Here is a 26206-nt window from a genome sequence, read left to right as displayed (position 1 = left end):
ACACAAGCATATACCACACATGTCTACTAAACACCTAAAAAATAAAATATAAAGATTATACTTTAAAAATTTTTTACAAACACATTTTAAGCTTTTTTAACAATTATGCTAAATAAAAAGATAAACTTTCTCAACTTTCTTATGAGGCTTTATTCAGAAAGCTAAAAAACAATTTAAAGGAGAGAGAGAGAGACAGAGAGAAAGAAAGAAGAAAAAAGGAGAGACAAGGAAGAAGGAAAGAAGGAAAGAGGGAAGGAAATCAACTACAGTAATCAAAATAATCCTGACCTATGTCTACAAATACCTAAGAATTCCACGGATAGTCACTATCAGCCCATCACATAAAGCAAACAAAAAGCTGATGAAGAATACAAAAGATGAGCTTTCACTTGGAAAATGAGAGGGTTAAACTTTCCAAAACATCATTCAAAACTTATGAGCACCATTTATTGCTGTATCTAACTACCACAAATGCAAATGTGGATTAAAAACACAGTTCCTCCAAAAGATCACAACCTCCTGAAGGTACTGAGACTGTAAATATTGTCCCTTAATAAAATCAACTTGAACAGAGTCACAACGTGGCTATGAAAATACAGGGTCCTTTGCCGATGGACCAGCTGTGCCGACTTTCTTTGCTGCTCTAAAGAAAGCAAGGATGTAAATGAAGAGAGACACCATGACCAAGGCTCCAACTTTCCCTCTGAGATCAAAAGAAAACCAAACAATAGTTCCTCTTCCAGCAGCCACTCAGGAAGGCATATGGACGTAGTGAACAGGGGTTAAAAGTGAGACTAAGTGACTGAATCACCTCTTCTCAATGTGCGAACCGAAGAGATGTCCCAGAGAAACAAACTTGATCACCTCGTGAACAAAATGGGAGATTTAAAGGTCACACAAATGCTGACAGGGCTGTTTCCAACATTTCAAACCTAAGTATATATAAGCCAAGTAACTGGTCCCCTTGTAAAGCTCCTGGTCAATTCAGCTAACTGAAAGAAATCAGAGTTGTTCTAAAGTAGATGTCTTTGGGAATTTCACCTCCTATATTTTAGTAAGTGCTTTTTAGAGAGTTGAAACTACTTTGTACATGGTACTGATCTTGCCAATCAACCATAGTCTTGCCAAAAACAAAAAAAAAAAAAAAAAAAAACAAAAACACTGCTTTTCGAGATTGGCAAGGAATCTCATGCTTGCATAGCAAGTATTAGACCAACCCTAGCCTCAAGTGACTGTTTTTAAGAGTCAACCAGGTGGTTCAGTTTATAAAGTAATGATCCACAGTTGACATCTCACAAACTCCCTTGTATGCCCGGTCTCAAGATACTAAGAAACCAACAAATGTGTCCTTCCCCTAAGGAATGTGCATTCCATAAGACTTTATCAGCAATAAACGGCTATTTTGAAAAAACACAATACAATCATAGAGGACAAAGCTTAATTGAAAGGGAGCTTATTTAAAGTTAGAACAAAATTCCACTGTGAACACTCTTGGCTATTTCAATACTATGAACAAGAGGCACTGGCTTTTCTCACAGTCCATACCTGAAGTTTGACCCATTTGCTCCAGAAACCAGAGGCTCACAATGTTCACACATGGCAAGTACCGGATGCAACAGAAACTGAAGTTACTTCCTGTAAACATCATCAAGCACTATAAATCTTTTGGAACATGTGATTATCTTCTATTACAACATGCTGTAGAAAAAGCTTTCTTGTGGAATTATGTATGGAATGCATGAATATCAGTAAACATTTGCAAACTTCAGCTCTTCCAAAGTCTAAAGTCGAGTTTCACAACAGTCTAACTGGTTCATTTACCAAAGCATTTCTGTTCCAAAAAATTAGTCTATCTACCAAATTTTTCCTCCATTTTGTTAAATTTAGCTTTTGTCCAGTTCAACAAAACTCTGAGTAACTTCCCAGCTGCACACTGATGTCAGTCCAGGCAAGTCACAGCTTAAAAACAGAAGTCAGGTGAGTGAATGTTTAGTGTCAACAGCACCAGGTACTGTTGCTACAATACGCTGTACTGCATGCTATAATACTCTACACATATTTTCAAGAATTCTATCACATATGAAGTAGAAGACCCTAGACTGTAGTCACAATTATTAAGTTACACATGATGAAAGAACGCACTCTCAGGTTTCCATGTCACACACAGCAGGAGGTACAGCAGGATCTGAACACAGCTGGAATCTAGAATCCACACTCAGTAAGCTACAGACCCCATTAATTATAGACTAATAACCATGCCCAGCTCATAAAATGCCTGTGAAGCTCACATGTAGTCAGAATCATGGGAACATCTAAAAGTTTTCAAGTGTTCTAGAACTATAAGGTACTTATTAGCAAAGTCTTAAGGTCATGACTCACTATGGTGTTATCTACGTAAGCAAAAGGTTTTTCTTGTTAATGCTTTGGGGTTTGTTTGTTGTTTTTAAGTTTAAAGGACTGGCCAATAAAGCTCAACTTCACATGAATGATGTCGCTGGAAGATCTCTCAAACTCACAGGTCAGCCCATTCCTGCTTGAAATGTTCCAGCTATTATTAGAAATGTCTTCCTTTTTGTCCAAAATAAAATCAGGCTTTTTCACATGGCAGCCCTATGAGTATAACCACTGACAGGTCCTCACTATTCAGCAGTCCTCTCTGACTCCCCAAGCTTCATGTGATACCCAAGAGGAAGCTCAGAGCATCACCAGCATCACCTTGCTCTCCAGTGCGTGGCTGGCAAGGTAATTATATATTAGCACTGACTTAATTAAAATCTCTCAGTTCTCTTATCAATTTTCTCCATCTCACTGCAGAACCTGACATGGTATCATCTTTAATTAAAGCTTTTTCATTATGGTCCATGATTCTAGCCTGTAAAGATCTATGTAAATCTAAGTTTCATATCCATACTTTATCTCCTTCAAAAAAATATATATCTATATAAAAGATAGAAAACGGTTTAGTTTGTTCATGTTTATTATGCCTGAAAAATCTCCTAATAAATATTTTCTTCTAATAAACAAATAATAAAGCCTTCTAAAAAAACATTTTTAGATTTGTTAAAAAGTATTTATCATTTACTACATGGGTATATGAGTCTGGGCAGGTACACTTGTGCCACAGTCTGTGTATAGATGTCAGAAGATAACGGGTTCACTCCTACCATGCATTGTCAGGCCTGGCAGCACCTTACCACACTGAGTTACTTTTGCAGCCTGCCAGCTTGAGTTTTGAGACAAGGTTTCTTGCTAGGCCTTCGATCTACAAACCCTCCAAGCCCCAGAGGTCAGCTTCTGTCCACCGCCCCCTCAGGGTTAGGGTCAAAGGTCAGCTTTTGTCCAGCTCCCCAGAACTAGGATAGTAAGTATCATCACACAGGCTGTTGTGTGGGTTCTGGGGATTAAGGTCCAGTGCTGAGCTACCACCTCCCTAGCCCCTCTTATCTTTTATTTCTTAATGGTCATAAGCTTTCCTTTCCACTCTCAATGGCATCTGTTAAAATGCAAACTCGGCTCCCAAAGTCACTTTATTTTGCATATATTGCTTTATCGTTCCTTCTCACAAAAATTAGTCTGGCTGTAGACTCTCTTCTGGTTCTTCTGCCCATGAGTGTATCGGCCTACATTTACTCTTACCATAATGCTAATGTACTCTCCTGAAGATAACCACACACCACCACTGGTGGTTTTCTTCCCTTGTAAATATGAGACATTGCCATTACCACCCTTTCTACCTACAAATAAATAACCCAGCAGCTGCAATTGTCCTTGAAAACCAGTTCCCTCCATTGTCCCCAGAGCCTCCTAGCATACATACATACATACATACGGTGAGAGCACAAACTGACTTACACAGGTATAACTAAGCTCTTCAATCAGGTTCAAATTCCTAGTGAGAAGCAAAAAAATGGCTACAAATGATAACAATGAACTCAAAGGTGTCACAAATGACTCAACAGGGAAACAACAAGCATTTAAACAAATGGTTTCTGGAATAAACAGGTTATCTATTTGGGAAAAATAACTTGGCCATTACTTTTCAGAGCACACAAAACTTAGCTTCCAGTAAATCACAGGTCTATATATAAGACTAAAGACTACCAAACTTCTATCTTTAAGGCACTGAGTTAGGCAAAATTTTCTTTTAACTAAAATAAGCACAAACTGTAATAAAAAATGACAAAAATAGATAACTTTGAAGTTAAAAACAGACTAGAGGTTAGCAGTGCATACACACACACACACACACACACACACACAGCAAGCAAAGCATGTTTATAGACATAAAATATAAATAAATCTCTCTATAATATTAAAACTCCTATTCTGTTAGAGATACTATAAAGAAAATAAAAATCAAACCAAAGACTAGAAGACATGTTACATGTGAGACATATGACATTTGATAAAAGGCTTATTTCTACTCAGAACATATAAAAATTCTGACAACCCCATGTATTAAAAAGACAGCAGGCTGGTATTTTTTAATGGGCAAAACTGTATTTGAACAGCACATCACAAAAAAAAAAAAAAAGCTATATGAACAGCTGAGAAGTATACAAAGATAGTATCACTCACTCATCAGAGGGAAACAAAGTCAAAACTTCACTGAGACAGTCCATAAATGAAGTCAGAAGGAGGGACAGAAGGAGGGCCATCATCAGTTATGCTGAAATACAGAAAGATCCAGATACAGCACAGAGAGGACACGGAGATCTTAACGTAAACTTTGTCACACTACCCATCATCCTTCAGCCAAGTATTTATCCCAAAAAAAATAAAACCGTGTACACGTAAAGATTGTGCGACTGCTCATACAGTCCAGAGCTAGGGGCAACCAATCTCCATGTCAGCTGGTGAACAGGTGTGCGAACTGTGGTCAGTTCCAGCTTTGGGATGCTGACAGCGCAGACTGACTCCAATTTCCAACCAAGGACCTCATACTGCAGAAGCCCATTTACGTGAAATTCTAGAGAACACAAAATTACAGTGTCAGAAAGTGCAGCAGAGGGTGCCTAAGGCTGCCCAGAGAACACTCACAAGAAAACAAGAATGTTTAGGATTCTTGATGAAAATTTTCTGTATCAGGAAGTGATAGTGATTATGTGACTATATAAAATTACCAAAATTCATCAAGTTGTACTTCAAATGGATGAAACTTACATAAATTTTATAGCAATAAACCTAAAAAGAAGCTCCTGACAATCACTGAGCATATTATAGCCAAACTTCATCTGTTTAAGAATTTATCTTCTAATATGCCCCTTCTAGATTGTTACTCAGGCAGTTCAATGAAGATGAACAGTACAAAGGTAATCACAGGTCAGCTCTGCATGCAGCCCACAGCTTCCCAGCAGTCCCTGTTTTCACTGCCCTGCTTTGGCCACTTACTTTGCTTTCTTGAGGTTTTACTAAAGCAATGGTCCATACAGTGATTTTACCTGTACCTAGGAACAGAGCAGCCCTGTCTCTTCACAGACAAGTCTGCACTTGCCATCACTCTGCTGTGCCCCTGGCTGCATCAGGTCCTCACCCACACTCACTGCTCACTGGTGGAACTTTATTTCTAGTCTGATCAGTGCCTGGAACTAGTGCTCAGTTAAGTTACAGAATGACTTGTCACACCATGGTGACACAGGTATCCCTGCAAGCAATGCAAAGCAGACTTGAGAGGTTAGTGGCCCAACATTGCATGGCTCCTAAGGGTCAAATTCTGGTCCCTCTGATACCAAGTCCTAGCCAGTTAACTATGTGTTAAACATCTTAAGATCCTAACAAAAGTCACTTAGTATCTACACCACACTATGTTAAGTCTATATATACACCCAGGATCTTAACTCAGATCTCATCAGTCTGAGAACTGTTCACATTCCTTTCTGGAATTTTATTTAATCACATGATTTTTGAAATAGCTGTACCAGCATGATTATCTTACTAAACTGAGACAGAATTGCCTGGCTGTACTTCCTAGAATAGACCCTAACTGGCTACAGTTAAACTTAGTTCCGTCCTTATGTACAGCTCCACTAAAGTAAACAATGCAGCACTTACATGCTCACTCGATTAACACAGTCTCTTGTCTCAATTGAGATTACCAGGAGTCTGTTGTCTGACTATTCTATACACTACCAGCTCTTACTAGACTACATTCCCTGCTGTGACTAAAATGCAAAATGACACTGAGTGTAAAGGTTTTTAATGTACTTTGAAACATGGTATATATGTATATATACCAATTAAAAGAAACAAGGACCATCTATGTTCAGTACTGTCCGACTTTATACAATGAATCTATTCACTGGGGAGAAAAAAAAACCTGGAAAATAGAGTAAAAGAGTTTTGAATGACAATGAATTCAAGTGACTCAGAATGAGTCACCCTTAAGTGTACAGTGCAAAACTGTAAGCAGACACTATCGTAAGCTGTGATGTGATCCTCGCCCTCTTCAACATAAGCAAATGCTGCTGCTGTGTGCTCAAATACTGTCCTCAGCATGGCCAGTGTTGCCACGTGTATAACAACTGTGGTTTAAAGACCAGTCCTTAAAGAGCTGCCCATGGATAGGGGCTGTAGAATTTTTACATAACTGCCTATGGAGAGGTGCCTGTGTAAATTTATATTCCATATAATTAGCTGCAATCACAGGCTTGCTGAAGCTAACTAGTATTTTCTTAGATGAGAACAAGACTGAAAAAACTTTTATATTGGGGTAACACAATTCAACCACTGCACACAATTCATAAATGCCAAACACTTCCCCTCACTTACCTATTCCACCAATATAACCAGCATCCCAAGCTTTAAACTCAAAGCTGGTGTCACTGTAACAACTTTCCCTTCATTTGTACGTGCCATTTCTCTGTATTCCTTTCAGTCATCCCTTGCAGTTCTTATTTGTCTCAATATTATATAAGCCTACAACCATATTCTGGCCATAGAATCCAAACATTTGTTGAATTCAAAGAAAAATTTTGTTTTCAAGACAAAGATACAATAATTGACAAGTATAATCTTCAGAGATCATGTGGTAGGTTGCCCTATATAACTTGTCAATAATAACCAACACTTGAATCTAAGACTTTAGTTATTTCTCTCACTAACATGAATTTCCATGTTTCCTTGTACGAGACAAAAGGAGATGTGATTTGAACAAGAGCACCAGGAATAATAGACAACTCACTCAAATAACCTATGCTATGAGGCAACACCAACATCCACTCACTACTCACAGAAGAGCACAAATCCATGATGTGTGTCAATCAAGGAGGAAGAAAGGGAAACAAGTGTGGGGAAAGGAAGATAACACCAGATAATAGATTTGTTTAAGAACCAGATTCCGAACAATCACTGAAATCAAAAACTCAATTTGACATCAAATTACTTGTAACTGAAGAGACAATCAACTCTTCTGACAGATGTGAAAAGGTGTGTGTAAAAAGAAAAGGGAAAGGACAGAAGAGCACAGGAGGCATTTGAGACACACAGCACACTTACACATACACACAACACACTCATACACACAACACACTTATACATACACACAACACACTTACACAAAGCACACTTACACATACACACAACACACTTATACACACAGCACACTTACACATACACGCAACACACTTATACACACAGCACACTTACACATACACGAAACACACTTATACACACAGCACACTTACACATGCACACAACACACTTATACACAGCACACACATACACACAGCACAATTACACATGCACATAGCACACTTACATACATACAGCACATTTACACATACACACAGCACACTTAAACATACACACAACACAATTACACATACACTCATTGTTAGACCCCCAGAAAGGGAAGACTAGCAAAAGATGTAGTTTTTAAAGAAGTAACAGAAATTTCAAAAGGCAACACAAGTATCAATTACATTAATATTAAAAAAATCAAGGAAGAAAAACTTACACAAATTAAAGGACCAGTAAGAAATATTAAAAAGCAGCCAGAGAAAAGGCCAGATACGCTCTCAGTAGGTGGGGAAATTTCCTAAACAAAACTATAAGAAAAAAAGACAGTGAAACAAAACCTTAAAGTACTAAAAGAAAATTACTAGCAATTTAACATTTCATTAATTTTGAGGGAAAAAAAATCCCTCAAAATGGAAAAAAAAAAAAAAAAAAAAACACTTGCAGATACAAGAAATCCAGGGGCATGCCCTGAACATTGAGCCCACTCCTCATGGTTTTCTGGATGTCTGTATCTGCACACGTGTAATATAAATCTCAACGTGTCAAAACATCCTTGGCAGTCTGGCCCTGTGACCACTCAATGCCGCCCCTTTCTACCCTGGATCTAAAAAGTCAAGTTCCAGTGTGCCTCTTCCTCCAACAACCAACTCCTAGGGGTCACTGCGTCAATTCAATTCAGCGAACTTGCTATAGATAACCCTGTCATATAATCCTAGCCAAACTGCAAGGATCACACTTAAGCTAGAATTCAAGATCCCAGTCTCTGTCCTCTGCTACAAAGCAGGGCAAGCATGAGGCTTGATCGCTTAGAGCGGTTTTGATTTTTTGTGTTTGTTTGTTTGGTCAATGTACAGTAACTATATGTAAGCATAACCTATTTTGCCTAATATTAGATGTTTTATAATTACCTAGGTGACATATTTAGTTCCCCTGTTAACAAAATTTAATTTTTAAAAAAAGAACACTTACTTTGCAGTGGGGTGACAGAAAAGCAGCTAAAAACTCAAAAACTGCAGTACAGGGGTGGTGCACACCTTTAATCCCAGCACTCAGGAGGCAGGGCAGGCGGGTCTCTGTGAGTTTGAAGCCAGCCTGGTCTATAGTGTGAATTCCAGGACAGCCAAGGCTACACACAGAGAAACACTGTCTCAAAAAAACAAACAAAAATGTTCAAGTAATGAAGGTATTCCATCTAAAAACATAGATACGCACACATATGCCTATACAGATATACTATGTTTACAATACATACACTATAACACACAAACTGAGTTAGAAGAATTTTTTTAAATTACAGATTAAAATATTGATGCTTCAGAGTGTTTAAGTTAAAGGCAATATTTACTGACCCAAATAATTTCTATTTCTTACTCCTGGGGCACAGACACTTAGGTGTACATACCCACACAGGGACATACACACGTACACACAATTAAAAAACAGTAAAAGTAAATCCTTTTTAAGTCAGAAAAAAATTAACTATAAAATTAAATAAAAGCTACTTAACCTAAATCTACTTTGATCACAGTGTAGGAGCCTGGATATTTTCTAGGCACTGAGTTACTAGGAAAAATATTATACCTTATGTGGCAAGATGCTAAAATAAAATTTCAAGTAATTTCATCAAGAATTCTTAAAGTAGGAGCTAGAGAGATAGCTCAGTGAGTAAGAGCACTGGCAGCTCTTCCAGAGGACCCAGGTTCAAGTCCCAGGACCTACTCAGGAGATCACAACCATCCTTGAGATCCGGAGCCCTATTCTGACCTCTTCGGGCACTAAACATGCATGTGGTATACAGAAAGACAAAACAGATATACAGACAAAACACGCATACATGTAAGATAAAAATACTTTTTTTAAGAAGCATGTTTATGCTTCATGAATTAAAAAAAAAAAAATCACAAGGCTGGAGAGATGGCTCCGTAGTTAAAGAATACTTGCTGTTCATCCAAAGGACCAAGTTTGGATCCCAGCAGACATCAGGCAGCTCACAACCTGCCATAACTACAGTGTGGGTACCTGATGCCTCTGGCATCTCCAAGTACCTGCATACAATGCACATGTACATACCTACGTGAAGACACACACCTACACATAATTACAAATGATAAAAATGGTGTTTTTAAAGTCACATTGGTGAGCACTTTGGCAGAACATATACTAAAACTGGAATAATACAGAGATTAGCAGGCCCCTGCCCAACATGGCATGTAATCCATGAAACATTCCATATTTTAAAGACAACAATCACACTGGAGTTGCTTATTACCAAGCACTTAGCTCTCTAATCCACAGCTAATACATGCTTATAGGAGGGTCAAGTCATGTGGAGACCTATCCAGAAAGGTGCCATCTCTGACAACCCTGGGAATGCAGCGTGCTTGGGGGAGCTAACAGCTCTTTAACTGGACTAAAGACCTGCTCAACAGACTGAGGCCATGTCTGGTACTAGATAACAACTCAATGTTAGTGAAGTCATAATCCCTAACCACAAAATACACACATTTGTCCTTATACCCACAAGTAAGTGTAGTCTACATATACACATGTGCACATGCATGCACGCACACACCCATCAAAGACACTTCTCTTTGCAACAGATGAAATCCACTTCTGAAAACCACAGGCAATATGCAGAGCTGCAGAGTTCAACAGATACAGTTACAAAACACTCCCTTATCTAAGATTCAGGGATGGGGGTATGGCTGGAAGAGAAAATACTGTCAGAGCTAAAGGATCAGGACATTGGCTGTGAGACTGTGTCTCCTAGTGTTACTGAAAGCCACACCCATAAGGTCGGCCCAACATGACTGTGAGCTGAACAAAAATGATGTCAATAGATATGACAGACTGAATGGAGAAAAGCCCATGATGCCTCGAGTGTGCATAGAGAACTACAGGCAACTGAGGGAAACTGGCAGCAGAAGATGGTCCTCCAAGGGAAGAGCATACCAGTTGGTTGCCAGTGTCAAACAGTCACCCCAAAAAGCATACATACAGATAGCATTATATGGACTGAACAGTCTATAGTTGGGGAAATATTATGTGTATTTATAGAGTTATATACATGCAATAACAATTAGGTCTAAAGAGAAGAGAGGCCATGTATTTGAAGGGAAGCAAAGAGGGGGGCTATAGGAGAAGGCTTGAAAGGAAGAAAAGAAGACAAGAAATGTTTTAATCAAATTATAACCTCAATTTTTAAAAATTAAAAATAAAATACAATCTCATTCCTCTCCTTTTCTCCTTTCTCAACCCTAGTCCCCAATATTAAAGATATTTTTAAAATGTCTTCTCCTCTGTACACTGCAAGCAGATATGCAGCCATACCATATTCATATCTGCATAACATATAAACATGCTCATATCAAGGCATGCGATCAGTCACACTATTCATATTGCTTTACGACTTTTCAATTTCTCAAAGCAGCCCACAATTACTTCTTCAGGTCTGTCTGTCTGCATTACATCTCCCTCACTGTTGGGTATGTTACAGAGCATAAACATCTCTCCGAGTGGCAGTGTCTGGTAGAATGGGGTGACTGAAACACACTTCAGGGAGCTCAGTGCATGACATAAGCACACAGAAGAATGTTATCTCTTTACCACGCTGAGCCACAGACTAGAAGTTATAATCCACATGAAATAAATAAATGCTAAGAAAAGTTTACCAGGAGCCAGGGAGAAGGTTCAGCAGGTAAAGGCGCTTGCCACACAAGCCTGGCGATTTGAGTCTGACCCCCCGACCCAGGTAAAGAGGCAAATGCAGTGGCAAGCTTCTGTTATCCCAGCAGTCCTATAGAGGGATGAGAGAGATGGAGAACTGGCCAGAAACTCAGGACCAGCTAGCCTGGAGTTCCCCAAGGGACTATAAACACAAGAAGGGTCCTGCCTAAGCAAGGGAAGGAAGGAGCCAACTCCTAAACAAGAATCCTCTAATCTTCACATGCTCACTGTGGTGCATGCACAACTGTACTCACACAAAGACAGAGAGACTCACACAATAAATAGGCTTAAAATAAGAAAATTAAACTTCACCAATCTGTTCTCTTACCCATAGCACACAATGGCACTGAACATCGGTCACAGTTTTTAACTGTGTCCGGTCTCAGGCAAAGAGAAAATTTCATTAGTGTGTACCTGAATTATCAAACACTGCAGATTCCTAACTGATATTCACATATCTTCTCTGCTAATAACCTGTATCTTTTTAACAAAAATCCTGCAGGAGTTAAAAATAATAATAATAGGCAGTTTCCCTAATAGCACCTTTGCATGTGGTGGTGGTAGATGATTTAAGAGAAAGCATTTACTTTCCTTAGACAGCATCACGCACTCTAGATGTTTTTGTTTTTCCTTTTTCTTCTGATGGCTTTAAGACCTAAGGATGCAAACACAGCAGCTAGCCCACACCCACTGGCCAAGATTGCATGTGAAAAGAGTTGGTTACTTAAAGCCACTGTAACTGTCCTACTGAGTCCAACAACCTGTAGAGTTTGAGCTATTCACTGAGGCGTTAGGTTTCTTGCACCCACATGCAATTCTACCACTCCACACCATGTTCTACTCATGACACCAAGCATCTTCTCAGGCAGTGAAAGCCATGAACACTTCTCCTCTAGGCCCTCTGCTGTCACCACCCAATCTGCACTTGGCTCTCTCAGTCCATAGAAAACGCTTCAGAGCACAGGAATTGACTACACCAAGTATAGCCTTCACTACTTCAGTCACACTCCAAACTTCCTCTTTCAAAATTCCCGTTTCTTGTGGTAATCAACACACATGAGAACACTGCTGCCCATTAGGTGTGTTCACAGACACACCCAAACATTGAGAGAGCATCGGCAGCAGGAAGTGGGACTGTCAGAACCACTCCAAAAGACTGCTTCAGCCAGAAGGTGGATGCCTCAGTCTTTAGAAGGGAGAGCAAACCACTCAGGGGAGGAAATAAAGGGACAAATAGAGGAGCAGGGATTGGAGAAAAGATCATCCAGAGACTGCCTCACCTGAGGATCCATCCCATATGCAACCACTAAACCCACGTACTATTGCTGATGCCAAGTAGTGCTTACTGGCAGGAACCTCATATGGATGCCTCCTCAGAGGCTCTGCCAGAGTCATACTGATACAGAGGAGGATGCTTCCAGCTAAACCATCAGACTAAACACGGGGACCCCAATGAAGGAGCTAGAGAAAAAACTGAAGGAGCTGAAAGGGTCTGTAACCCCATGGGAAGAACAAAATGATCAACTAACCAAACCTACCACAGCTCCCAGGGACTAAAACACCAACCAATGAGTTCTTATGGAGAGACCCATGACTCCAGGTGCATATGCAGCAGAGGATAGTAGCATTCTCTGGCATCAATAGGAGGAGAGGCCTTTGGTCCAGTGAAGGCTCATTTTCCAAATATAGGGGAAGGCCAAGGTGCTGAGGTGAAGAGGGACCACCTTCATGGAGGCAATGAAGAGGTAGGGGGAGAGAAGGGGGGGAAAGGGGAGAACATCTGAAATGTAAATGCAGAGAATATCCAATTTTTAAAAAAAAGACTGCTTCACTGACATTTTGAACTATGTACATTTTAAAAAGATAAGAGCTTTCACAAAATTATCTAAAATTTCAAGGAATATTCAAACATTCTTAAGAAATATGTTCCACTCATCTATGCTGTACTTTTAAGCCCCAGCATCTATAATTTGTTACCGTTTCTGAGAACTACAGTGATGAAACCAGCAGATGTTCAGGTAATCGTCATGAAAAGCTCTCAGTGACTAAGTAGCATAATGACCTTTATTAATCACCGCATCTGGCGTCTGCCAAGTGGGAGAGAAACAATACTCAAGCAGCCCATTTCCAAAGGGTAACAAGTTACTTGAATGAAGATGCTTTAGCACATTTGAATGGCATTTAAATTATATTACGACAGTGGTACAAACAAACACTTATTCATAGCACCGATCTAAATAAAATAATTCACTGCGATCCAAATTACTCTCTAGAGAATGTTCATAATGTCTACTGGGCAGTCTGTTCCAGTAATAATCTAATGCTAAAACTGAGCGCTCCCAGTACTTAGGCAACTGATTACATTTACCAGTTATCTATCATTTGTGTGTGTTCATCACTGACAGTAAACCATAGAGAAGCAAACACCAGGCAAGTTCAGGCATGGATCACTGCATTCTCTTCAAATCAACATTCTCCAAAACTCTAGGTCATGGCTTAATAAAAAGCAGTACTTTTAAAAAGACATTATAAATATACATATTAGAAGGTAGCGTGTGGATATATGTTCACAAAGCTCCTTTAAGTCATTCTAAATGGAGCTTGGCATCTCTGCTCCTCCACACCAGCCATTCCCATTCCACCCGCCCCACAAAACCCGAGAGCACAGACACTGTCAGTGTCTTGGTGTCTCTGAGGGTCTTCGTGTGCAAAAGTACATATTCAATGTGTGTTTGCAGTGTCGTAGTCATCTACTCCTCCCCAGCAGAATGTAAGGTAGCACACACAATGTGTGTCTGTTCATATAAGCTATCTCAAGGCAATTACCAACACTGTTACTTACACGCTATTCTAATAAGCCGATATGCTCTGTCATACACACAGGCAAACATCAGCCTACAAGTCTGTTTTACGGGCTTCTTTCCCACATGGATTCAATAACCCACAACCAAACCTTGCTTGCTACATTAAGTGGCATTCATTTCTGATACTGACTGTGTCCTGTATTCCAGTCACAGGTAAGTGTTTGAATACAATCAGTAAAAACACAGGAGATAATTTAAAGAAGTGAGAAGCCAGGACCAAAATCCTGTATTAACGTGTCCTCCAGAAGGTGCCGACAGCAGTGACTTGCATGTCATGGTACTCTAGGGAAGTGAATGGTAGGAATCAGAAATGATCTAGCCCCTCACCACTCGTGTGTCAGACACACGGACAGAAACAGATACACTCTTGGAACACATTTTGGAGATGTCATCACAGATGGTTTGGGGTTCCTGTCACTTCAGAGAGTACTTGAACATATATGTACTTTTTACCTTTCGATAGAAATACCTTTGAAAACCCAATGGTTCTTCTATTCAACAAGCACACTCTGAACACTTACTATATGCACAAGTAAAATGCACAATCTATGGGAGTTTACACACTGTCTAAAGAGGGGAACCATGACATTAAATATTTTCTAGCAGAGGCAGCGACAAGCTGAAAGCCAAGTAACAGACTAGATGTGGATGGTAGAAAGCCAACAACGGCAAGGCGCAGTCTAACAAAGGCATGCTTTCTAACCAGAGGTTGGGTGCACATAGGAAATGCCTAAAGTACGGGCAGAAATACTATTTTAAAGTATGACAAAATGTGAAAATAAAAAGCACACCTGGCTTTTCTTTCATCTGAAAGCTGATACATTTGCTTATTTAACAAACATTTTTTACTGCATGCCAGGTGCTGCTCTAAGCCCTTTACAAATATTGACTCACTTTCTCTACAGTTAACAACCTTATAAGAACATCTGTCCCCTTTTCACCATGAAGAAACTAGGGAATACCCAGATCTGAGTAGGATGCCCAAGGGCACATGACCTTATAAGTACTAAACTTGAATGGCAAGCCCAGACAACCGGCTGAAAGCAGCCCCTATGCACTGTCAACTGACCACATTGTAGCTACTGACAGGCGGTGTGCAATGTAACTGACAGGCTGACATTTTTGTCTTTCTTAATTTTAATTATCCAAATAACCACATGGAGAACCCAGCACTGCCTTACTGATCATCTAGGAAGAAGAAGTCTTTCAGGTCATCCCTCATTTAATATAAGCATGTAATCAATTCAAGGTAACCCTTCAAAGAGTGAAGAGTTCTAAGCAATGACTGATTGAATACTTACTGCCATATTAAAAATGCTATCCTCCTTCAAAGACCTCTACCATGGTCTACGCAACGGCACAGGAGCCACTGAGTTAATAAGAGGCTCATTTACTCTGAGGTATTAGTTTTCTGAGGAAAAGATCATGATCTGAACTAAATATATTTCCTGAATACAGCCTTGATAAAACTTTATCAATTAACTTTGCCTAAAAATGCACACAATTCTGACTTCAAGTGTTCTATTTCTAAATTTAAAAGCAAATTGCTTTGCCTTGAGTTTTCAAAATACGAGTAAATGGGTGCTGTCTTAGTTAGGGCTTCCATTGCTGCAAAGAGACCACAGGACTCTAGGAGGACAACATTTAATTGGGGCTGCCCTACAGCTTCACAAGTTCAGTCTGCTATCCTCACGGTGGGAAGCATGGAGGCACACAGGCAGACAGCACTGGAGAGGTAGCAAAGCAGGCAGCAGTAAGCGGACACTGAGCCTGGCTTGGGCATTTGAAACCCTAAAGTACACCCCCAGTTACACATTTCCGCCAATAAGACCTATTCCAACAAGGCCACACTTCCTAATGGCACTCCATAACCATTCAATGAGTCTGTGGGGCCATTCTAATTCAAATCACCACAGAGACTGTCACAGAAATTTATCTAACCACCGACCAGGAGGCCCATCAGCCACCTAAGAGACCAGGTGGTAAAACACACACAACAGTGGAGCGATAGTAAGAAGCTCAACAGAAAGCTTACCGCAGGTCAGATGTCATCCTTACAGGGTAACAACCTGACCTGAGCCAGTCACTCAGTGCTCACAACACTTGTGAGTCCCCAGTGTCACCCCTACTGTTCAGAACTGGATGTACACAACTCCAGGACTGATACCCCACTTGTCTGTTCTGAGTCTATACTCTCAAACAACCCTCCTTGTGGCATTTCCTGTTTTATAATCACTCGCCTAACTGTGAATCACTTAGCAGTAAACTGTTAAAATTCCCCTAAAGATTCATATTTACACAAGTACCTAACTTTCTGAGACTACAAAAAAATATTGACTCACTGTATATCCATGTGTGTACGTAAAAAATAAAGAGAGTCAAATGGGCATTAGGAACTGCTAGTGTTGCATAAAGGGGCACTGCAAAGATAAAAACTGTTTTCGAAAACAAATTAGAGTAACAGGTGTATAAGCTATATGCTTCAAGCTATATGAGATCTTGAAAAACAGACATTCACAGACTTGCATGAAGTCACACGATGGCAAAACACGATCATCAGTGTTCCCACTGCACTGCAATGATCCTATGTGTTTCTCCTTGTTAAAAAGGTTGCTATCAGCACAAAACAAAGCTGTATAATTAGAGGCTTTATATATTCAAATGACACTTTGACTTCATCTTTATCACTCTGGATACCACATCACTTAGAATTACTGATGATAAGCGCAGGGTTGACCCAGGTGCCGCAGCGTCGCCATCCCCATCCACGGCTTCCATCCTCACTGGAACAATAGCGCTCACTTTCCAGGTCAAAGCAGGCTATAACATCACAGTACACAACATCTCAAAGGCAGACTCTCCAGACGTCTAGCAGAAATTTGCTTCTAAAAACTAAGAATTTCATCAGAGAGCATCTGAGACTTACAGAAAACCTTCGCCCTCCTCTTTGATAGACCTAACAGGTATTTTAAACTTGCCTTGATTTATTAATTTCTCTATTCTGAAAAACTATAAAACTTCATGACACGTGACACTGTTTCCATATTAGGACATGGAATGTGGGTTAAATCTGTGTTCCCCCATGATTATTCAAAATGGTTTCAGAATAAACTATCTCTTATTCCTTTTAAGGTGGAAGTCATGGATCTTCTCCATCAACACAAGTTTTCCTCCATGAACAGATGTTTGCAGAGATAAACATATTTAGCCCCTTTCTGTTGCTATGATAAAACACTAACCAAATGCAACTTAGGGGAGGAGAGAGTTCATTTGATTAAGAGGTCCATCATTAGGAGAAGTCAAAGCAGGAACTCAAGACATGAACTGAAGCAGAGATCATGAAAAAACATTACTCACTGCCTTGCTTCCTTATAAAATGTTTTTAAATTTTTATGTTAAAATTTTACAAACATGTTCTTTGGAAAGAAATGAAAAGTCTGAATCATTCAATCACATTTAGCACATCTCTGACAAGCTAGAGAAAAATGTATTATTCTCAAAGATGTTTACCAAGGAAGCCACCCCTGGACACGCAGAGCCCCAGAATTCATATTTAATGGACAACTGAACAGCATGCGGTTTGACTGTTTGGTCTGCTCAACAGCAAGTACACTACTAGCTTTGCTGGGGTGGCCCTAGAAGCAGATGCAGGCTAAGGTAAGCATTCAGAGGAAACTGTGGTGGTTTATTTGCTGTTGAACATACTAAAGTTCAACTTACCCTTCCACTTCCCTGTTCCACAAGACTAGACTGTTCTCCCCTATCCCTGAAGGCTGCACATCAGAACACACTGCCCACTAAATTACTCTGACTAGAAAGACCTCTCAGTCAAGACTGTCCTAAGGACTGTAGCTCTAGTCACTCAATTGCAAAACTCTTTCCTTGCCCAAGATACTCTAAGCCACTCCCTAGCATCCTACAAGTGTCTGTTTACAATCCTGGAGCAAAGAAAACTTCATAAACCATTTCTTATAATTATATCATCCTCAACTTGGCTATTCTAGTACACAGTCTTCAGAAACTGTTGGGATAATCTCCTGGGCACTGTGTAAACATTGTCTTTGTCTTACTCAAATGCTGATTTCATCTCCACAGAGATTTGAGTACAGGTTGGACACTGGCATTGTTATTTTTATGGGGCAGCAACACCAGTCTCAGATTCTGTAAACACCTTCTCCACTGCTGAGTGGTTGATTTAATGAAGAGCCAAATGGTGCATAGCAAAGCAGGAGAGGACAGGCAGGACTTCCAGGCAGAGAAGGGAATCTTGGACCAGCTCTGAAGGAGAGAGAACTAACAAGACACACAGCACAGCCTAGATTAAGTAAACAGGTTAGCTATGATATACAAACTAGTTGGGAAATAGGTATAATAAAGAAATATGTCTGTGTCATGGTTCAGGAGCTGGCAGGTCAGAGACAGTCGGGCGATAACAAACTCCTTTTCTACCACATTTCCCAGTGTTAAGGTGAACACAGTATTTAAAGACACCCACACTCACGTTACATTACAAGAAGTATCATTTTAAACTTTTTAAAATATTTATTTTAATCGTGTGTGTGTTCTCTACTGTATTTTAAACTCTTATTACAAGTGTCTTTTAATTATCTACATCAGTGGTTTTCAACCTTGGGTCAAGACTCTTTTGGGGGTCAAATGACCCTTTCTCAGGGGCTGCATATCAGATATCTTACATATCAGACATTTACATTACAATTCATAACAGTAGCAACATTACAGTTAATGAGTAGCAATACCAATAATTCTATGGTTGGGGGTCACCAGAGCATGAGGAACTGTATTTAAGAATCATGGGATTAGGAAGGGTGAGAACCACTGACTGACATACGTGTGTTTTGAATGGCTAGCTAGAGAGCTGCTGACTTGCTCAGAGTGCCTTCTATTCTTGAAGAGGATCCAAGTTCAAAATCCCAAGACCCATCCCACATCTGGCAGCTCACAACTGCCTGCAACCCTAGTTGTAGGTATCTGATGCTCTTCTTACCTCCAAGAGCATCTGCACTTACTCATGTGCACATACCACACAGATCCACACATATACATACTTTAAACATAGTCAAAACAAGTCTTTTCAAACAACCATTTCCTTTTAAATGAGAAAATACAACAGTATTTTGCAAAGGGATAAAAGTAATAAATATTAATGATGCAACTGACACAATTAGAAAAATTCTAAAAAAGCTTCTCAGAAGAAAATTTCTTTATAAACTTTCTTTCCTGGGTACAGAAAATTCTACCTGAACCAAATCATTATCTGAAAACAAAAGCCACAGTGTCACCTTAATATGACATATTGTGGCAGTACTATTTCACATGGTGTTTCCTGGTACTTGGGAGATACACAAACATACTTTCAAAGACACGAAAAACAGCAGTAGGGATAGAGAATTGGCTCAGTGGTTGAAAACATATGTTCTTGGGGGGGGGGGCAGTTACAGCACCCACATGGAGGCTCACCACCTCCTCAGGCACCAGGTACCCTTGTGGTATACAAAAATGTATGCAGGCAAGGCACCTATATACACAAAATAATTATAAATCTTTAAAAATGTAAAAAGAAAAAAGGGAGAAAGGGAGGAGGAAGAAAAGAAAAGAGAAAGAGGAAGGCGAGGGAGGAAGAGGGAGAGGGAGGAGAAAAAGGAAGGAGCAACAACAGTATTATCCTTTGCCCTAGCTACATCCCAAGTAACTGTAATTAATAGAACAACTAGGAGAGACATTACAACCAAAAGTTCTGACTGTAAAGGTCAAGTTATGAATCTGACATTTTCAAACAGATTGAAAGTACATTAATTCTATTCTCCTGAAATAGTAAATATAGTAAGAATTTTTTAGTGCTGTATTATTAAAATCCTACCATTTAGAAAAGAACATGGTCGACTTCAGAAAGAAAAGAAAGCAGAAAACAGGAAGTGAATAATTACAAAAGACCCTGAATAACACAATCACATTCCAAAGGAAACAATGGCTGCTCCTCTGTTTTTTGATATGCAATTGTTTGCTCATGTAGATGTCATACTCCACAGTAAAATAAGTGACGAGACAATTTCCATGAGTTATGTTTTTTAGTTCTACTGTTTGTATATGAGAACTTATCACTTTACAAGGTTGTTTCAAATTCGTTTACTTGGGCTATTTGGAATCTCATGATCTTTATTTTCAAATGCTAAATATGCCATGTTAAAATATTTTTAAAGTCTACATTTAGCATCATCTGAAGTATACTTTCATTAGCCAAGTCTATGAAAATAGAATGCTCTCATACAGAACACAGACTCATGAGTGGACTAGCACATACATGTCACCCACAGATTAAAGTCTATGAAAATAGAATGTTCTAATACAGAACACAGACTCATGAGTGGACTAGCACATACACATGTCACCCACAGATTAAATGAGCAAAAGAGCCAGTCATCACCTGACAGCCTGCAGATGCTGAAAACCCATCCCTAGTTATCACTTCAGAGGTTTACTACTTCAAACATTCAAAAAGCAAAACTAGGCATGTACTTCTTCTAAGCATAGGTAATTTGCTCATTTTAAGACAAGTACGTCAGGCATGCAATTGAAAGTTTACTATATCCCAATAATCCCAGGGATATGTTCTATGTACATCACTCACTTACATATAATCAGTGATGAAGCATATAATCTTAAACAAAACAAAAAACCTGACTGTTCCTTAAGAAAGACAAACTCACCATGCACTGGTCAAGTTCCTAATTTATTACTATTATCTTACCAGCTACTCACAGAAAAAAGAACCACCCACTTCTGCCTGATTACAAGCAGACTTCTAGCTTACCTTTCTAATTCTACCGTGATTATATTTTAAGGTTAAGAGGATTACAGTAATGATTTGTCTACCACCAAAATCCCTAATGCAGGAAGAGGATGTCTGCGATGTGAAAGCACTGTCACAGCAGTGTTGTAACTTCCCCTTGGCCTCTGTACCTCTTAATATAAAATGCTTCTAATTTTGTGCTTAGAAATGGATACTGAGCATGCTAACAATCATGCCATACTACCTGGTCCTGTCTGACGCTGTAATAAAGCAGGAAGGTAAAAGCACACATGAAAACAGAACGTGCATAGCTGTTCTTCAGATCCATCCTTATCAAAGCCTCTAAGTGCTCCGGCTGCTCACTCTGCGGATGGACGCTTTGCTCCTACCTTCCTTCGCTGTGGCTGCCTTCTGCCTGGATGGTGTCACCAACTCCTTTACAAGCTGCAAGACTTGAATCATTGCTCGTTAACAAGCCAAAGGCTCCAGCTGCTTCCACTAGAGATCCAACAGGTTTCATCAAGAGCTTAATGCATTTCTGCTGTCTGAACGCTCTAGCAGGAGCACAGTGCAACTTCAGAGCAAAGAATGCTTTGCCCGGCTATGATGAAGCAGTTAACAGAGAGCAACGCAAGAGCCACCTGCTCTATCTTCCTGAGCATATCAGCATATGTGAGAACGCCATCCTCAAAGACCAAGCTGCATTACTGTGCAAAGCACACCCCACTTACACACCAAACTGAGTAATCTGTAAATCACTAAGCAGAGCAAAAAACACTCTCTGGCAAAAGCCATGATAAGAAAAACCAAGTCTATGTTATGAATTCTCAAACCATATCACAGATGCTATGTGCAAAATTTTAAAACCAAAATACCTTGTACCATCAAAGCTTTAATAGACTCTTCCAATTTCTCACAAACCTTATATTTGAATCGGAAAATGTAGATAAAAATAAAAATCTATCATGCTAACTCCAACCTCCCAGATTTGCATAAAAGATACAGAGTCTCAAAAATATCCTATAAATTCCTCTCCCCTCCCTCCTCTCTTTTCTTCCCTTCCCCTCCCTTCCTCCTAACACCTCTGAATTCTCAGTACATGAATACAAGTCTAAGTTCATATACACACAGAAATTCCCCTGGGGAGTCTACAAATTCATTGGTCTCAGCCAGAGACATGGACCAGAGAATTCAAAACAAGCAAAACCACTGCTTCTGCCATGGAATGGCCTCAACAGCAGAAATGTAGCAATACTCAATGAATATTTAATACCTGTGCTTCACATTCCATTTATCTATCGCAAAGCCCTTCTCTAAGTGACCCTACCGTAACTAAGGAGAAGGGAGGCAGGCATCCGGGTTAACACTGCTAAGTGACATATTCACTCCATTCCCTCTTGCTGTATCACCAACTCTCATGTTTCTCTCTCCTATGTATTATGTTGATATCTTTAACACAATTAGATAAATCCTGGTGAGAGTCAGAGGCAAGTTCCTTTGCCTTCCAATAGACAGTTGATGACTTACTTGCTTTCTCATTCTTCAACTGAGACACGCAAAGAATCCACAAGATTGAATAAAATAAGTCTTGCTTTCTCTGCCACCATGGCTCCTCTGTAAAACTACAACTTTAGGATTCAGAGCAAAGCTTTCAGCTCTTCTATGAAAGAGCCTCACATGTGCACGCACATGCACTCATGACACCGCCTCACATGTGGTGTTAACTCTGAGAAAACAGCACTACAAACCTATGACAACAGGAAATGGTTGTAAAGAAAAGCAAGCACAAGGCAACCACCTCGACTGCTTGCTAGCTTTGGTACACTCATCTGTATTGGCGCACTGAGGTCCTGGGGTTGCACACAGATCTCAGGGTAGACTGTTCAAGCACAGGGCCCTAGGGTGGGTCCCCAGCCAGAAGGTCAGGAAAAAGTGAGCATGAGTTGAAGGCTGATACATTCAAAAAGGTCAAAATCACCTCAAACCAAATGTGGCCTTTTAAGTAAATCCCTTCGAAGACTGGATAGAAAAAAACAACAAACCAAACCCCACTGATCTGCCCCTCACCTAGGGCAGTTCTGAACAAGTGCAACACCGCTCTTCTGGAAAAGGTGAAGAGCAGCCAACTTTCCCTTTCTCCCTTTTGGAGATCAAACCCAAGGCCAAGAAATTACTTTACCCAAGCAGCATGCGCAGCACTGAAGAGTTTGCTCATTTCCAATATTCTCCTTCCACAGCAATGAAGGGATGTATGGTACACTTTCCTCCCAATAAACATGAGGTTCGATTAAAGAATACAAAATTTATGTTTCTACAGATATCAGTTGCATTATCCCACCCCACTGGATTAGTTTTGATTTTAAATGAAAATTGTCACCACAACACACTACCAAGAGCATTTGAAGACCTCTCCTTCAAATTATCCTAACATTTGGTAAAGACTAGGGACCTCTGTTCTGGAAAAATGTCACAGGAAATGCTAACTATACAAGGATAAACATAGAAGGTACAATATACAAGGATTCAAACACACATACACACACACACACACACACACACACACACACACACACACACACACACACACAAAGTGGGCAAAAAAAATATCAAAACGGTACCAGCAATTTTTCTTTTAAATGAGTGTTTCTCACCCTGAAGGACTCTTTCACAGGAGTGTCTGAAGACCACCAGGAAACCCAGATACTTACACTATGATTCATAACAGTACCAAAATCACAGTTATGAACAACAAGAATAATTTTATGATTGGGAGTCACCACAACATGAGTGTAGTGTAGTGTAGTGAGTGAAGGAAAATGGCCCCCAAAGGCTCATAGGGAGTGGCACTATTGAGAGGTATGGCTTTGGTGTAGGTACAGTTTTGTTGGAGGAAGTGGAAGGTAGGCTTTGAGGTTTCAGAAGCTTAAGACAGGCCTAGTGGCTGTCTCTTCCTGCTGCCTGCAGATTCACATGTAGATTTCTCAGCTACCTCTCAAGTACCATGTGTGCCTGAATGCCACCATGTGTCCCACCATGATGATAATGGACTGAACCACTGATGGCAATTAAATTAAATTAAATTCTTTCCTTTAAAAGATATTCCTTGGTCATAGTGTCTCTTCACAGCAGTAAAGCCCACACTAAGACAATGAGGAACTGAAAAGGGTCACAACATTAGAAAGGTTGGAAACCACTGCCCTAACAGCAGCATCACAGAGAAATGTTTGCATTCTTCTTTTTGCTATATCTTACAGTAAATATAATCTACTACTTCACTGTTATTACTTTTAAAAGAGGGAACACCTTTGTGTTTAAAAAGTTCATCATCTCATTAAGAACTAGACAGCAGTAGGCTCTGCATGCTCAACCCTCACCTCCCAGGAAAGATGAGCCCACTGCTGCAACTGAAGGACTATGGTCATAGAGCACCTAACTGCTTGACCAATTGATTGCTCTATCTATCTATGTATGTATCTATCTATCTATCTATCTATCTATCTATCTACCTATCTATCTATCTATGTATGTATCTATCTATCTATCTATCTATCTATGTATCTATGTATCTATCTATCTATCTATCTATCTATCCATCCATCCATCCATCCATCCATCCATCCATCCATCCATCCATCAATCCATCCATTTATTTAGGACTTGAGGCCTGCTCCACAACAATCAATGTCATGCCTGGTACTGTCACCCTGGTTAAAAGCTCTCTGCTGAGAGGCCAAAGACCACTGGATAAACTTGCTATTGTTATTTTGCTGAGTGGTCAAGCCTCCTGAATACTTGTTTATAACCTGGGATGTAGGCTCCATTGAACTTTGGTCAGAGAAGCTTCTTCTGCAGTTGGTGACTGCAGGGGAGACACACACAGCTGGTAAAGTTCTAAGAAGAGAATGGTGCGCAGCAGAAAGAGGGAGGCAGGAGTCCTATAAAGTGCTGTCTTCTGGGCCTGACATGGCTGTCACACTCATGAGCTCAAAGCAGCTATAGTTGATCTACACAAGCTTGTGCAAGATCAAGTCTTCCAAAATCCTAGTACAGATGAGTAGTCTCTAGGCATCATGCCTTACTGAAAAGCTAACGGCAGTGGATAGCTCCTGGGGACTCTAGGGAAAGCATTCTTTTTTTGAGGATGTGGCCAAAAAAATCACATTTCCGTGGATGACCTCACCCCCATACACATAAAGGAAGCACCACTGTGAGGGAGCGAATGTGCTGGGGAGAGAAGGGTGAGGGAAGGAAACAGCTGGTAGTAACAATTATAATAATTAGCTCTATATGCTAAAAATCTATTGGAGCTTAGAAGACAGAAAACATAGTTGCCTTGCAACGGGACACCTGCAGAAGCTGTGAGCTGCTAGTTTCTGCAACAGAGAAACTCTTACTGTTACCCAGAAACTCTAACCCTGCTTCCTACATTAGCACTTGTATTATCACCCCCAAAACCAATAACTTTCTGGTAACCCCCAAAGTGTTGACTTCCTTCTTCTCACCATCATATCCAAATCCCAGGAAGGAGACAACAGAAAGAGAGAAAATGCCATGACAGGAAACAAATTCACTATCCCCTCTGCCCAGTCACCCAGCCTGACACTGTTCATCTACTTTGTTCAGATGAAACTAATGGACTAAAAACATTTCAGGTGAAGGGATCAATACCTGATTGATATTAATAGTGAATGATAAACAAAAAAATAGCTAGACAAAGAAATCTTTTCCTAATGCTTCTCACTCATCAAAAGAAAAACAAAACAAAAAGAACAACACTGGATCTGGTCTCTCATAAATTACTCTTCTCACTCATTTTGTAAAATCAGTCATAAATTTCCCTGGGGCATACTGTTTTTGACCTTGAGTATGAAGAAGTCCAAGAGATCAGTGCACCAGTAAAGAGACAATAATTCCCTGTGCACAGCAAATAATGCTGGTACTAATTCAAACAACAGCACAGATTCTTAAGGAGGTATAGACTAACATCCTAGGTCTTTCTACTCTTCGTTCTGCCAATATCTGCCTTTCAGAGAATTTTCTTATTGTAAAAATAACACTGAGTTCCATGCAG

At 39.9% G+C, this 26206-nt stretch overlaps 1 protein-coding gene across 2 annotated transcripts in view; it reads right to left on the bottom strand.

Moving 5' to 3' along the window:
- The window catches only part of USP6NL (USP6 N-terminal like), a gene marked incomplete at its 5' end in the record, with an annotated part of 127966 nt that overhangs the window by 76381 nt on the left and 25379 nt on the right, over positions 1–26206 (bottom strand). The window contains one exon of one of the 2 annotated variants that reach the window (XM_080918302.1): positions 21525–21597. The exons of the other annotated variant lie outside the window; for it this stretch is intronic. Within the exon in view, the coding sequence (XP_080774428.1) occupies positions 21525–21597 (73 nt within the window). Of the gene's footprint in view, positions 1–21524; positions 21598–26206 lie in introns of those variants that run through there. 2 annotated transcript variants of the gene reach the window in all.

This window comes from Micromys minutus, assembly GCF_963924665.1.
Source record: "Micromys minutus genome assembly, chromosome: 6".
In the NCBI taxonomy this organism is placed as follows: domain Eukaryota; kingdom Metazoa; phylum Chordata; class Mammalia; order Rodentia; family Muridae; genus Micromys; species Micromys minutus.
This window is presented reverse-complemented; position numbering and strand designations above follow the sequence as displayed.